A 15,264-nucleotide genomic window follows, 5' to 3' on the forward strand; every position below is an offset into this window, starting at 1 on the left:
AAAAAAAAAAAAAAAAAAAAAAATTTAAAAGCGGAAGTACCATAATATCCAGAAAATCCACTTCAGGGTATCTAGTTGAAGAAAATGAAAACATTAACTTGAGGAGGTGTATTCACCCTCTGTTTATTGCAGTATTACTTACAATAGCCAAGATATAGAAGCAACCCATGTGTCCATATATAGATGAATGAATAAATAGAAGCATCATATATATGCAAAGGGATATTCCTAACAGATAGAAAAGAATGAAATTCTTTTTGATGGACCTACAAGGTTTTATGCAAATAAAATTAGTCAGACAAAGGCAAACACTGTATGATTTAACTGGTAATGTAGAACTTAAAAACAAACACAGAAAACAGAAACAGACTCATATGTAGAGAGACTATAGCTGCAATTGCCATAGGGGAGAGGGCAGGAGGGATGGCTGAAAGAGGTGAAAGTAAGTCAGTGGTGCAATTTCTCAGCATAAAATAAATAAGTCACAGGGATGTAAATTACAGCACAGGGAATATAGCCAATAACACTGTATTAATTTTTCATGGTGATAGATGGTAATGAGCTTTATCACGATGATCATAGCATACTGTGTATAAATTTTAAATCCCTATCTCTGCACCTGAAACTACTATAATATTGAATGTCAACTATACATCATTAAAAATAAATACATAAAAATAAAAATAAAATTATCACCTAATTTTGCAAAAAAAAACCAAAAAGCAAAACCCCAGAACTATAGACCGATAGAAATATACATACAAATATCCTCAAAAATTATTCACAAATTAAATCCAAGAATTCCATTGATGCAAACTAGGTAATTTAGATTTAATGTTTTATTTCTTTGGATGTTCATGTATCCTCTAATTGTGTTTTAAAAGTACTTTGTCCTCTCTCAATTTTTTCAGTTAGGTGAAATTTTCAAAAATTACATTCATTCCCCCCGCCCCACATAGTTAACCTTAGGCTTTTCTCATTCACAACAAGTATTCCGATTAAAATAGAATCAACTTGTTATCATTGGAGGATGACTTAATGAGTAATATGAGCAATTATTTAATATTCAAATCTTTGGCATGGTGCTATTTTTCAGTATTGTTCAATATTGTGTCCTTCCCACAGGCATTTAGTTTTTTTCAGCAGGAACCTAGATAACTTACTTACAAATAATAAGATGGATTGCAGGTATATTAAAACTAAGGCAAAACATTGAGCAGATAAGTTTGGAAATTGATGTTTTTGTGACAGTTACAATAAAGTTGAAAATGTAGTGAGTCTTCAAAATTAGTGTCAAATATTATTAAGTACCTGTTAAGGGGATGATGATTAGAATATTTTCAGTACAACAGAAATGACATAGCAAAGGCATAAGAAAAAGAAATATGTAACGGAAGATTTAGCAAACTTGTCTAAAAGCAAAACTTAAACATCTAAGATATTTTCACAAGGCCTAAGTTCCCAGTGTTTGTGAATCAGAGGGAAGCAAGTTAACAGCTGGGTGGTCAAGTCTCTGACTCCAGTATCTTCTGGAACATAAAAATTTCTCAGAGGTACTTGTCAATGGACAAAAGAAATGACATACTACGAACTGAAACTGTGTATATTCTAGAGGTGTGTGATGAGATAACGGTCTTCAAAATAGGCCAAGTGTAAGAATTTCCTGTTCAAATTTTAAGTGACACATTGATGAGAAATCTACTTTTTCCACTATTGCCTCACTCTGAGCTCTCACAGGGTCAGCAGTCTGTGAAGACCACAGATATTGTTTGTTTACAAGAGTAACCTGGTCTCCCACTGAAAGATGCCCGACTCTCTGGCCAACAGAAGGTATGTGTCACTACTCTGCTCTCTCTCTACTAGTCACCTCATTTAGTGGGAGATACAAATGCTGGATGGGATGCCCCTGAAGCACAACAAATATACAATCAAATCACAGAGAACATTGGTATCTTTATTCCAACAGTCCAGGGTAACAGACAAGAGTAAATATGAAATACATTGGAGAATTTCTTAAAATATTCAAATTCTTGCCTGTGGAGAAGTAATTAAGTGCATATATACGCACATAATTGTGTTTTCAAATCAATATTCAAGTGAAATCCCATAAGCATCATGATAAGGAACAGCTAATTTGGGGGTTGTCATCAATATAGATATAATTATATTATTTGATATTTAGCCCAGTCTTTAAAAATAAATTCTTAAACAGATGAACATAGGTGAAGGGAAGAAAAGAGAGGGAAGGAAACCATAAGATATTCTTAACTATAGAGAAGAAACTGAAGGTTGCTGGAGGGGAGAGGGACTGGGGATGGACTAAATGCATGATGGGTATTAAGTAGGGCACTTGTAGTGATGAGCATTGGGGGTTATATGTAAATGATGAATCACTAAATTCTACTCCTGTAACCAATATCATACTATATGTCAACTAACTAGAATTATATAAATATTTGAAAAAAATAATTTCTTAAGATGAATCCATCAAATCATAAAAGCCAAATGTAATTCCTCATATAGTTGCTTTGATAAATGAAAGTTTGATTTTTCATGAAAAGCAAAATGAGGTACCTCTGGAAAATGCTAATTTAAACTTAAGTATGAAACAATTTAAAAACTTTTTAAAAAATTGAACAAAACTTGGCAAAAAAAGATATTTAATACTGAAAGATATTCCTATCTAATGGATTAGGTTACATGCTCTAAAGGATATGAATCAGTAATGATACTGTGACTATTGTGTTAAAAATACTTAAAATAACTAATATACTATTGAGATCTTAGAAAAGCTGGACGGGATATTAAGTGCTTTATGTGCATTATATTTTATGTATATTTAATTGCCATTTTAGGTTAGTATAAACTAGGTGGCTAGACAGGAAGTAACTTCTTAAAGGTCATACTTTGTAAGTTTGAGAGCCAGGAGTAATTCCAGATTTCACTGACTGAATATTTATTTCATTTATTAGAATTCCTCAAACAACTAAAGCTTCCTTACTGCCTATGACATTCATAGGTCTTTCTGGAAGTTCGTACCAACAGTGTTCTTTCATAAATGATCTACACTTTTATCTATCATTTTATGGTTTCATATCTTTACCATTAAATCAGTTGTCAATTTCTGTTGTTAAATAAGTACTTTTAAAAAATAATTTTTGTTTTTTTGTTTTCATTACTGCTCAGGTTTTGGATAAGTTTACTGTGTCATGTAACATTTTTCAATATATAAAATATTTTTTTAAAAATTTAATGATTTCTCAGAGCTCCACAATTATTCAAAATAAAGACCACTTGATTGCACTACATGACCTTTTAGTAAAAAAATCTAAATCCCCAAAAATAGTCACTTACTACAGGAATTTCCTAGGTGTTCAAAAACTAGTATTCCCTAATCTAGGGGACTCAATTTTTTAAACCAATAATGCGTTTAAAACTTGTCAAAAAAATTAGTGCAGCATTTTCTAACACAGCATTTTAATATTAACCCAGTTATTCTAATAATGTTGACATGTTTCTGTGGAATCTCACCTTACATTAATAAGGACAATATTATTCATGAATTCTTTTCTTCTTCACTAATTTATTGCTTTACATTTTTCCAATCAATACTATTGTGTCAAACATAGAATATCATTGTAAAAACCACTTATTCTATCATGAAACCCTTCTTTAAAGCTCTAAGGTAACTAGCACCAGATTTTACATTGTCCAACTGCAAATGAGTACTATCACTCACCACACACTCCACCCAGTGTGACTGTCCTAGCAATCTTGTCATTACGTACACTATTCATCAAGTCCTTCAGTGCGGTCCCATTCAGCACTGTGCCTGACACTACTCAGCTGCAGAGATGAATAATCAAGAAGTTACCTATGCAGAACTCAATCAGGTTAAGGGCTCAAAAAGACATCAAATGAAAGCTAAGGGCACTAAAAGTTCCATTTCAGTAACTGAGCAGGAAATAACCTACGCAGAATTAAATCTTCAAAATGCTTCTCAGGATCTTCAAGGCAATGGCAAAAATTACCCGTGGAAAGGTAAAACAATACACACATAGTCTAACTGTTCTAGGATGTGCAGTTGGGGTGCAGGGGTGTAGGGAATGAGTAGGGAATGATCTCCCATATTTTTCATTTGTGAGGATCAGAGCTTGGAGCTGGAATATGGTATTGTAATTGAAATCTGAGGACAAACCTTATTTAAGTCTTATAATCCGTGATCTTTACCCAATCTCATGGGGGTAATATATTTACTGCAAATGTAATGGTATATTCTGAGAGAAGATTACAATGGTAGTTACAGGTTTGGGGTCCAAATTTTTGTATGTGATTCCTTGTGCGTTGTTGGGTCTTTTGTATGTAAATTTCCTAAATGATTATTTCCATCCATCCTTTCTCAGAATTTTCATTTCTCTTCCTACTATGTACCTTCATGTCCAGGGAAGCTCATTGCTGGGATCCTGGGAATCATCTGCCTTGTCTTGATGTCCACTGTGGTCACAATAGCTGTTATTCTCTGTAAGTAAGTGTTTGAATGACTACAAGGGAATGTTTCACTTTAATGATCATCAGTGCCTCGAAATGTTGCACAGTATTATGGAGTTGTATTATCTCATTTTAATGCATGTTGCTCTAAGTGTGGAATGGTTATTCTGAATTTGTCAAAAGTAGACATAACAGAATAATTATAGAGAGTATTACACATATATTCGGATTTCATAACTCAAACGCAAGCTATAGGAGAGACGTAATTGAGATATGCAAATTAATTCTTGAGATGGGTTGAACCAAATATTGTAAAAGACTGTGAGATCGGTTCTTTAAACTTTTGAATTATCTTTGCCCACATGTTCATTATTTATTCAATTTTTATGGGTAAAATCTATTTTATTACAGAGTTTTCTCATTCTTAACCATACACCAAACTTCAAACTAAGAAACTCAAATCATAGTGATTTATTTAGTGTAATATTAAGTTTCATTAAGTTTTATGAGGATTGCCTTAATTTTTTTAGTTCCTGAAGGACCAGTGCAGAACAAAGCGTCCTCGGAAACAAAGATCCAGAAAGGTAGAACATCATTTTCAAAATGATATTAGGATAATTTATATTTTATCTCTATCTTAAGCTAGACAAGGATGATAATAGATGCTTTTGGGGAAAATGAATTAGAAAATTGCATAATAAATTTTCAGAAATAATGAATATAGGAGAGTATTACTTTTTATGCAGCAGTATGAGGAAATATTCATTTAAAATCACCATACCCGGGGTGCCTATATGGCTCAGTCAGTTAAGTGTCTGACTCTTGGTTTTGGCTCAGGTTGTGATCTCAGGGTCCTGGGATTGAGCCCCATGTCAACTCCATGCTCAGCATGGAGTATGCTTGAGATTCTCTCTCCCTTTCCCTCTGCCCCTCCTGTTCATGCTATCTCTCATATAAATAAATAAATCTTAAAATAAAATAAAATAAAATGAAGTCACCTAGTCATTGTTACCAATGGCCTCAAATTTCCTCATGCTATAACACAATAAGAGATAAATCCTTATGCAATTCCAAAAAAGTGGTCTTGTTCAATGACTCAGAGCACATGTAGAGATGGACATTTTTGTATGTTTGCTTCATATGGGCACATAAATTAGGGGGGGAAAGGTTGACTCTTCTAGGAGTGTGCGTGTGTTTTGTTTTATTTTTGCCATCTTGTGAGGGTAAATTGATGTGTCGTATACACATTTGTGTATACATATGCAAGTTGTAAATTTGCAAGTTTTAATATTCAAAGCCTTTTGGATAATATCTCATAATCTTTCTCCAGCATGTCATTGTCCAAAAGAGTGGATTGCATATTCCAACAATTGCTATTACATTAGTACTGAAAGAAAATCATGGAATGAGAGCTGGTCGTCCTGTGCTTCTCACAGCTCTAAACTGTTCCACCTGGATGATAAAGAGGAAATGGTGAGATTTCAAATGTTTCCAGATTTTATTAAAAGCTTATCATTTAATATTATACTTGTAGAGTTCATCCATATATTTGTACATATTTCTTGTTTATTTTAAAGTCTGTTACTATTCCATTGTTTGACTCTATGATATTTATATTTTTATACTTTTTTTTAAAGATTTTATTTATTTATTTGAGACAGAGAGAATGAGAGAGATAGAGCACATGAGAGGGGGGAGGGTCAGAGGGAGAAGCAGGCTCCCTGCCGAGCAGGGAGCCCGATGCGGGACTCCATCCAGGGACTCCAGGATCATGACCTGAGCCGAAAGCAGTCGCTTAACCAACTGAGCCACCCAGGCGCCCTATATTTTTATACTTTTAATGTATATTTTATAATTTCCAGTTCTTGCTTTTCAAAGAAAACCATACTTCAATAAATGCTCTTTTACCTGAAATAACCTTACTTTTTTTTAACACATCAAGAAAACTAAATATATGAATGTGCACAATCATCACAAAATAGAAGCACACAATTACAAATCAGATCATGAACGATAAGTTTAGAGTCTCTTCTAGCCCTGCCAATTTTAATAATGTGAAATATCTTCGATTATTTTTGGGCTTTATATTGATGGAATCGTGCAGTATGCATTTTTATGTGTGTCTCCTTTGGCTCTCATATTTGTAATCCAACTGTATTATCACATTTGTCTATATTTTGTGAATTTTCACTGCTGCTGTCTTATATGAATATGACATTTAAAATCTGTTCTCAGAAATTTAGTTCCATTTTGGTGTGTGGATATTATGAATAATTATGTAATGAAAGGCCTTTTCTATGTCTTTTTCCACATATTGTATTTATAATAATTTATTATACATAACTACATTGTAAATGGTATATTTCTAGAATGTAAATATTGCATTTTTCATAATAAAATAATGTATAAATATAACATTATAATTGTATTTACATATAATTATAATATATTTTCTTCTAAGCATTAGTATGAAACTGCATGGTCATAGATACGTGTGTCTTTCAATATATTAAATCATCCCTACATTTATCTAGTGTATTGTGTAAATACACATTGTACAAATAGTCCCTTGATCCAAAACTCTGTAGTCTCATAAAATTGAATACAATTAAGTTCTGGTGATTATATAACAGTATCATTTTTCTGGACTGTGAGTCATTAGGATATTCTCTTTGGCGAGAATAAAAAGAGTTCAAGTGTGTCTTTTGCTCATTTCTCCTAATGGTGTTTTCTTTTGTCTTCTTAGAAGTCCTCATCGTGTTTTAAATACAAGCACTTTTTTGGGTTTATGAGATGGAAATAGCTGTATCTTGCATTTTTACTCCCCTATTGGAGTCTTTTAATGATCCGAATTTTAATATTATCATGGTCCAATTTATCATTTTGGGTGTTAGTGATTATTTTGGACCTATTTCAGAAGTTACTCAAAATTCATGAATATAATTTCCTATATTACTTTCCTGGATTTATCTTTTTTTTGTTTATTTATTTTTTAACCTTTAGTTAGGGTTTATGATCCACTTGGAATTTATTTTTTGTGACGCTGTGTTTTTAAGCCTGGGAGATAAAAATGAAGGTTACACTTTTCTACATCATGACCTAATTGATGGAGCATAATTTACAACAAAGTAGATCTTTTCTTCATACTTAACTTTATATTTTTAAAGTTAGATATATGGCCGTATGTGTTCTAATCTGCTTTATGTAAATAATATAGATATGAGATATCTCTGTATAAATAATTATATACACATATATCAGTCTACACAGTCTGTCACAACCCACAGCACTTTGACTAAAATGTAGAGCCTTACCTTCCTTGATGTCCCTTTACTGTGTCTCATTTCTACTAGAATTGTCTTAAATGTTTTCTACTTATATTGAGAATCACATGGATGTTATAATTTTGTTTCAACTGATGATTTTGCTTCAAATATCAAACAATTTAGACAATACAAGAGGTGAAGCAAATTCATTAGACCTAATGATAGTTTTATCCTTTCTTTGGTTGTCTCCTTCCTCCTGATGATCCAAGATTCCTTCTGTTATCATTTAATTTCTGTTTAGATATTTCCCTTTAGCAGTTTTTTCAGAGTGCATCTGGTGGTGACACATTTTCTTAGTTTTCCTTTATCACAGACTGTCTTGATTTCCCCTGCTTTCCTGAGTGATATTTTTGCTAGGTAGTCAATGATTTTTGAAATAATACACTTAGCTTCTACATTTTTTTGGTCTTTCTAGCATGCATTTTTTCCATTATTTTGACTGGAGAGAAAAAAAATTGGGGGGACTTTTGTCTGTACCCATTGGTGTCTGTGGTTTGCTCACCAGTCTGAGCTATGTGATAAAAGATAAATTCCAGGGCATTCACTGCCATGTCATTCCTTGGAGCTGGGGTGCCCAGTTCTGTCAGTTTTCTCATCACCTGTTTGAATCTTATGTTGTTTTGTATATAATGTCCAGGTATTTTAGCTGTATTTGGTGGAAGGGATAGGGAACAGTATATCCTCTCTATCTTGCTGGAACAGGAATTCTGATATGTAGTGTTTTAATATGAATGTTCCTAAGACTAATAGTGTTAAGCATCTTTCCCTGTACTTGTATTTGCCATCAATATATGCTTTTTGGTGAAATTATCTTGAAATATTTTGGTAATATTTTTACTTTTTGCTATTGTATTTTGAGAATTCTTTATGTATCCTGACAACAACTATTTTATTAGATGTATGATTTGTAAATATTTCCTCTCAAGTCTATGACTTGTCTTTTTCTTCTCTTCAAAGAGCAGACATTATCTTAATGAACTACACTTCATCAATTTGTTCTTTTATGGGTCATGTTTTGTTGTTCTTTCTAAGAAATCACTGCACGACTTTAGGTCAGGTGTTTTTTCTAATACATCTTCTTGAAAGTTTATTATTTATACTTATGGTTGGTCAATGTTTAGCATTTTTGTACATAGTATAAGGTATATATTATTAATTTCATTTGATACTGAATTGTTTCCACAACATTTGTTGTAAGACTATACTTTCTCCACAGAATGACTTTGCATCTTTGTTGAAATCTGCATTCCATATATGTGTAGGTATTAACTTTGCTCTTTCTCCTCAGTTTCTTTAATCTTGTATGTATTTTTATGTCAACCTATACTTTAAAAATCCTCCTTTTGTAAACAGTGCATTTGTATTAGTTCTTTTTCATAGTTATCATATCTATTCTAGATCTTTGCATGGATGTTTACTTTTTATTTCTATCAGTTTAATTTTTTTTAAATTAAGAATGAAAATTAGTTTTATCAGTTGCCTTCTGCATCAGAGAAATCACATCATTTGACCTTCTTTACTCTGCTAATGTGACAGATTAAGTTTATGTAATTTCACATGTAAATCCAACATGGTATTGCTTCAGTAAATCCACTTATGTCATAGTCCATTATTTTTATATATTGTGAGAATCAGTTTATGATTGCCACTGACATGTAATTTCCTTTTTTTATTATTCCAAGAAAATGTACACAAAACATATTTTGTTAGACGCTTTTTTCTACCTCATAAGGTAGAAAGGGTTTCTTTTTGGTTTTTACCTGGTATTTCATTTTTCTTTACTCATAAGGATCTAAATATTCTGTAACTGAGTATGAAAAGTTATCTGAATTACAGATTAAGTTATAGTAGAAGTTAAGACACTTCTGATATTTTTATCTCTTTTTGCTTTGGTTTTCACAAGTTGTATTTGGTAGGGTTTTTTTCAATTTTATGTCTAGTTTTAAAGATATTTGCATATTTTCATAATATTCTATTATAGTAATTTTATTGTGGTATAATGTCCATACAGATGGTTGCACATGCAATACATGCCAACAGCTGGCTGAATTTTCAAGTGTCACCATCATATGAATGAGAAAATGAATATTACCAGCTCTGCAAAATGCCCCTTTCATGTTCTCACCTCCATTTATAAACAATTACATAAATAGAATCATACAGTATGCATATTTTATTTTTGGCATTTTCAGGGGAAACTGAACATGTGTTTCATCCATATAGTTGAATTTGTAAATTGTCCCTACTCCTTGCTGTTCTGTTGTCTGATTCTACTGCAGTGTATTCATCCATGTTATTGCTAATGCTCTTGGATATTGGGTATTGATCCATTTGGAGCTACCATGAGTTATTCTACTGTACATACTTCACAATCAACTTTCAGCTAAGTATATGTTTATCATTTCTTTCTTCTCTAACTTTAATTGGCTCTTCTCTGTACAGCTTCTTGAGAGGGAAGATACTCAGATCATGCATTTTATAACATTCTTCCTTTTGAGTGTAAGTGACAAAACTATGAACTGTCTCTAAACACTACTTTCTTTTTATTTATTTATTTATTTATTTTTATTTTATTATGTTATGTTCATCACCATACATTACATCATTAGTTTTTGATGTAGAGTTCCATGACTCATTGTTTGCATATAACACCCATTTAGTTCCACCCTAAAAGTCTGATATATTCTCAGTTTAGTATCATCCAGTACAAGGTATTTTCACAGATTTCATTTTTGAACTGTAAATTTTTCAGAAGTTTATCACTTTTCCACATGTTTGGAAATTTCCCACATTTCTTTCTATTGTTGCTTCTAATTTATTCCTTTGTCTTTGGAGAATATACTTTGAAAATTCCCATCCTTTAAATGTTTGATCCCTATTTATGACCTAGAAGAATAATTTCTATGTATGTCAGGTATGTCAGGCTGGTTCCTAGTGCTTTTACAGTCTTCCATAAGCCTCTGGATTTTGTGACCTGCTGTTCTCTCACTGCTTAAGGAAGAGCTTTTAAATCTCCAATTACATGCATTGAATTGTTTATTTATCCTTCCAAATCTGTCAGTTTCTATTTCATGTGTTTGAGGGTTCTGTTGTTAGGTGAATACTGTATGTTTATAATTATTTTATCTTCATCTCATATTGACAGCCTTAACGTGTTGCAATGTTTCTTTTAATTTCTAATAATATTTCTTGCTTTAACAGCTACTTTGTCTCATATTAGAATAGCCATTTGTGCTTACTTATGGGGTTACTGTTTGTAGGGTAGATCTTTTGTTATCCTTTTACTTTCACCTCTTTGTGCCTTTGAATCTAAAATGTGTGTATTATGGAAAGCATAATGATGGATCTTATTTTTTTTAAATTCAGTATGACAATTTCTATCTTTTGATTGGGATATTTACTTAATTAACATGAATGTCATTATTGGGATAGTAGGATTTAGGTCTCCCATTTTGCTATTCATTCTATGTTTATGTCTTGTTTTCTTCTTCCACCTTACCTGACATCTTTTGTATTAAACATATTATTTTAGTATTCCATTTTAATTCCTCTTTGGTGTCTTAGCTGTATTCTTAAGCTATTTCCTTGTAGTAAGTGGGTATAACAAAAATCTTTTCTTTGTTTTTACTGAGATGTAATTGACATAACAGTGTGTAAATTTAAGGCATGCAATGTGTTCATTTGATACATTTATGTATTACTGATTGATTACTGTGGTAATCTTAGATAATATCTTTCTCATGTTACTTATTTATCACTTTTGTGCGTATTGAGAACAGCTAAGATTTAGTCTTAGCAACTTTGAAGTTTATAATACAGTAATGCTGATTATAATCCTATATTGTACATTAAACTCCCAGAACTTATTATGTACTAGTTGTAACTTTGTATTCTTAAACATCTCCCCAATTCCCATTCCTCACAGAACTTGGTAAATAGCCTTATACTTTTTGTTTTTACAAGTTCAGTGTTTCAGATTCTACATGTAAGTGAGACCATACAGTATTGGTCTATACCTGTCTAATTTTTGTCACTTACATAATGCCTTCAAGGTCCATCCATTTGTCACAAATGACAAGATCTCCTTTTTCATGACTGAATAATATTTCGTTGTGCGTGTGTGTGTGTGTGTGTGTGTGTGTGTGTGTGTGTGTGTATAAAACACCTTCTTAACTGTTGGCAGATACTTAGGTTCCTTCAATAATGAGGCCATTGTGAATAATGTTGCAATGAGCATGGGTGTGCAGTATACCTTTGAGATAATGATTTCAGTATTTAAATATATATGTAGGAGTGACATTACTGAATATAATTGTATTTTTATTTGTAATTGCTTGAAAAAGAGCTGTACTATTTTCCATTGTGGCAGCACCAATTTACATTTCCTCCAAAGGATTTCCTTTCCTTCAGATCCTCACCAATATTCGCTTATATTTTTGGAAAAAAACAATTCTAACAGGTGTGAGGTGACATTTTATTGTGGCTTTGATTTGCATTTCCCAGATGATTAGTGATTTTGAGTACCTTTCTTATACTTATTGGCCATTTTTATGTCTTCAGAAAAATGTTACTCAGCCCTGTGCCCATTTTTGAAATTGGATTATTTTCTTTGTTTTTATTGCATTGGTTGAGCTATTTATATATTTTAGATATTGGTCCCCTATCAGATATATAGTTTACAATATTTCTTCTGTTCTGTACATTGTCCTTCAAAACATTTTGTTCTTTCCTTTGCTGTGCACAAGCTCTTTAGTTTAATGTGGTCCCACTTTTCTCCTTTTTTTTAAAGATTTTATTTATTTATTAGAGAGAGAGAGCATGAGCGGGGGAGTGGGGACAGAGGGACAAGCAGGCTCCCCTCTGAGCAGAAAGCCCGATGCAGGGCTCGATCCCAGAACCTTGGGATCACGACCTGAGCCAAAGGCAGACGCTTAACCAACTGAGCCACACAGGCATCCCAGGACATATTTTTAAGTTATTGTTTCCATGGGGGACACTGGTTCCAACTGGAGGGGGATAACATTGATAAGACAAAGGAATAAGAAGCTCTGGGCTCTCTCTCTTTGTAGAGAGAGAGAACATGAGCTGGGGGAGTGGGGGCAGAGGGACAAGCAACTTCCCGCTGAGCAGAGAGCCCTATGTGGGGCTCAATGCCAGGTGGAAGCTATATCACCCATTCCATAATTTTCACACTGACTTGAGTCTCTCATGATCCACCTTGTTCCCTCAGGAGTATTTCTTTGTCTGTGTTTGCATGTGTTCTTCAGTCATTTCATTATGTATTGAGTTGTGGATTTCTATGTGTTAATTCTATTATTAGTTTGCTGAGTCTCTGTGGTCCATAAATATTTTTAAATGATATTTAAGAAGTTGTTCATTCATTGTGACTTATGATTGTTTTTTTGCTTTCCTCCCCCCTGCTTATCTTCTCCTTCTCAAATTGTATTTAGAACTATGATGTTTTGTTTTTTTTTAAAAGATTTTATTTATTTATTTGACAGAGAGAGACACAGCGAGAGAGGGAACACAAGCAGGGGGAGTGGGAGAGAGAGAAGCAGGCTTCCCGCCGAGCAGGGAGCCCGATGTGGGGCTTGATTCCGGCACCCTGGGATCATGACCTGAGCCAAAGGCAGACGCTTAACGACTGAGCCACCCAGGCGCCCCAGAACTATGCTGGTTTTCCTGATACTGTTTTGAAGGTTTCTGAACTCTGTTAATTTTTCTTTTTTTTTTCTTTCTCATTTTATGAGATGAATAAATTCTGTTATTCTTTCCTCAATTTCATCAATTTTTTCTACTGTATCTCAAATTCTCTGGAGAGCCCATTTAGTGAATTTCATTTAGGTATACAATGATAAACTAAGAATTTCTCTGTGGTTTATTCATATAGTTTTATTTCTCTATTGATATTTCCTATTTGCTATATTGCTGCCATCATATGTTAATTTAATTATCTGAACTGTTTTCTTTCTAATTTCCATATATTTATAAACAGTACTTAAAATACTTTTTTCTAGTAAATATAATATCTTATCCCAGTAGAAGTTTATATTGACCCATACATTCCCTTAGTGTAGAAGATATTTGCCATTTCTTTTCATGTTTTTTTTTTAAATCTTTTAGGTAGATGCTTTTGATAATGTAATTTAGTAAACATGCATTCTATTTCATATTCTTAGATTTACATTTTGTATAAGTTGCGTACACTTTACTGCTGGATCTTCTCCCCTATAATCTGCCTGCTAATATTTTTGTTCAGTATTTCCAAATTCTTATTCTTTTAGCCTACTTTCTTAGGGATTGCCCTTGTGATTTTGTAGCTTAGATGTTACTTGCAAGTTTTTTTTAAAAGACTGTGTTCCAGAACTGCAAGTCAGTAGGGCTTCCACACTCTGCCATGTGATGTGTGTGTGTGTGTGTGTGTGAGAGAGAGAGAGAGAGAGAGAGAGGAGTGCTCACAACTTGAATATCAGTTCTCAAGTCTCCTTCTGCTTTTACTTTCTACTGGGTTCATCTTGGTCTCTTCTCCATGTGTATATATATTTTTCCATCAGCCAAGAGTGTATAGGGAGTTCATGTCAACTCTTCTGTTGTACTTTCACTAACAGTATTTTTCCTATTATATTTAAGAGGGTCACAGTGCTTGACAGGAAAATTGCTACCTCCAACTTTTTTTTTCTGGAATGAAAACAATTTTATTGATACCTGAGAAAAAGTGCAGGAGAAATATTCCTAATGACCATGTCGCCTGTCCCCTTGGGCCAGACCAGGCCAGGAGACTTCCCTTACCTGCCTTTGAGCCCTGGGTCATTTGGGGCCTCACTGACTAGCTCCCAAAGGCTGGAGAAGTCCGCAACAAGAGTCTGGAGGGGCAGCATCTGCAGTCATGGCTCCAGAGGCTAGAGCAGGGTCCGTGGGAAGTCACACCATTCAAGATCTAGGGTCTCTTGGGTCACAGCCCCGAGTCTGATGAAAAACAACTCCACCCAGGCTCCCAGATCCAGGCAAGCGGGGCTGTCAACTGCTCCAGACACACATGGGTTTTCCTCATTCATTACCATGCAAAATCATCATACTGCACTGAAAAGTCAATAAGCTATTTCATCCCCTTCCCCGATGCTAATCAAGTCTCCCCTGTGGCACCAGCACCATTGCTTTTGCAGCTTCTCCAAATTATAGAACCACAAGTCTCTGGATCCTTGAGCTCCGAGGGGCAGATAGAGAGGCATGGGAGCAGTGCTGGGCAAGAAGACTACAGATATGTTTTCTTCTTACTTGAATCTCTAGGGGGCGCCTGGGTGGCTCAGTTGGTTAAGCCACTGCCTTCGGCTCAGGTCATGATGCTGGAGTCCCGCATCAGGCTCCCTGCTCGGCAGGGAGTCTGCTTCTCCCTCTGACCCTCCTCCCTCTCATGCTCTCTGTCTCTCATTCTCTCTTTCTCTCAAATAAA

General features: G+C 33.9%; 1 protein-coding gene across 1 annotated transcript in view; it reads left to right on the forward strand.

The window, feature by feature from the left end:
• The first annotated feature begins 3,854 nt into the window (after nt 1-3,854).
• Nucleotides 3,855-15,264, forward strand: part of LOC110580783 (NKG2-A/NKG2-B type II integral membrane protein-like) — a 29,424-nt gene continuing 18,014 nt past the window's right edge. Inside the window, exons 1-2 of the mRNA XM_021690444.1 lie at nt 3,855-4,041; nt 4,426-4,521. Coding sequence (XP_021546119.1) covers nt 3,855-4,041; nt 4,426-4,521 — 283 coding nt within the window. The remainder of the gene's footprint in view (nt 4,042-4,425; nt 4,522-15,264) is intronic.

This window comes from Neomonachus schauinslandi, chromosome 5, assembly GCF_002201575.2.
Source record: "Neomonachus schauinslandi chromosome 5, ASM220157v2, whole genome shotgun sequence".
Lineage (NCBI taxonomy): Eukaryota > Metazoa > Chordata > Mammalia > Carnivora > Phocidae > Neomonachus > Neomonachus schauinslandi.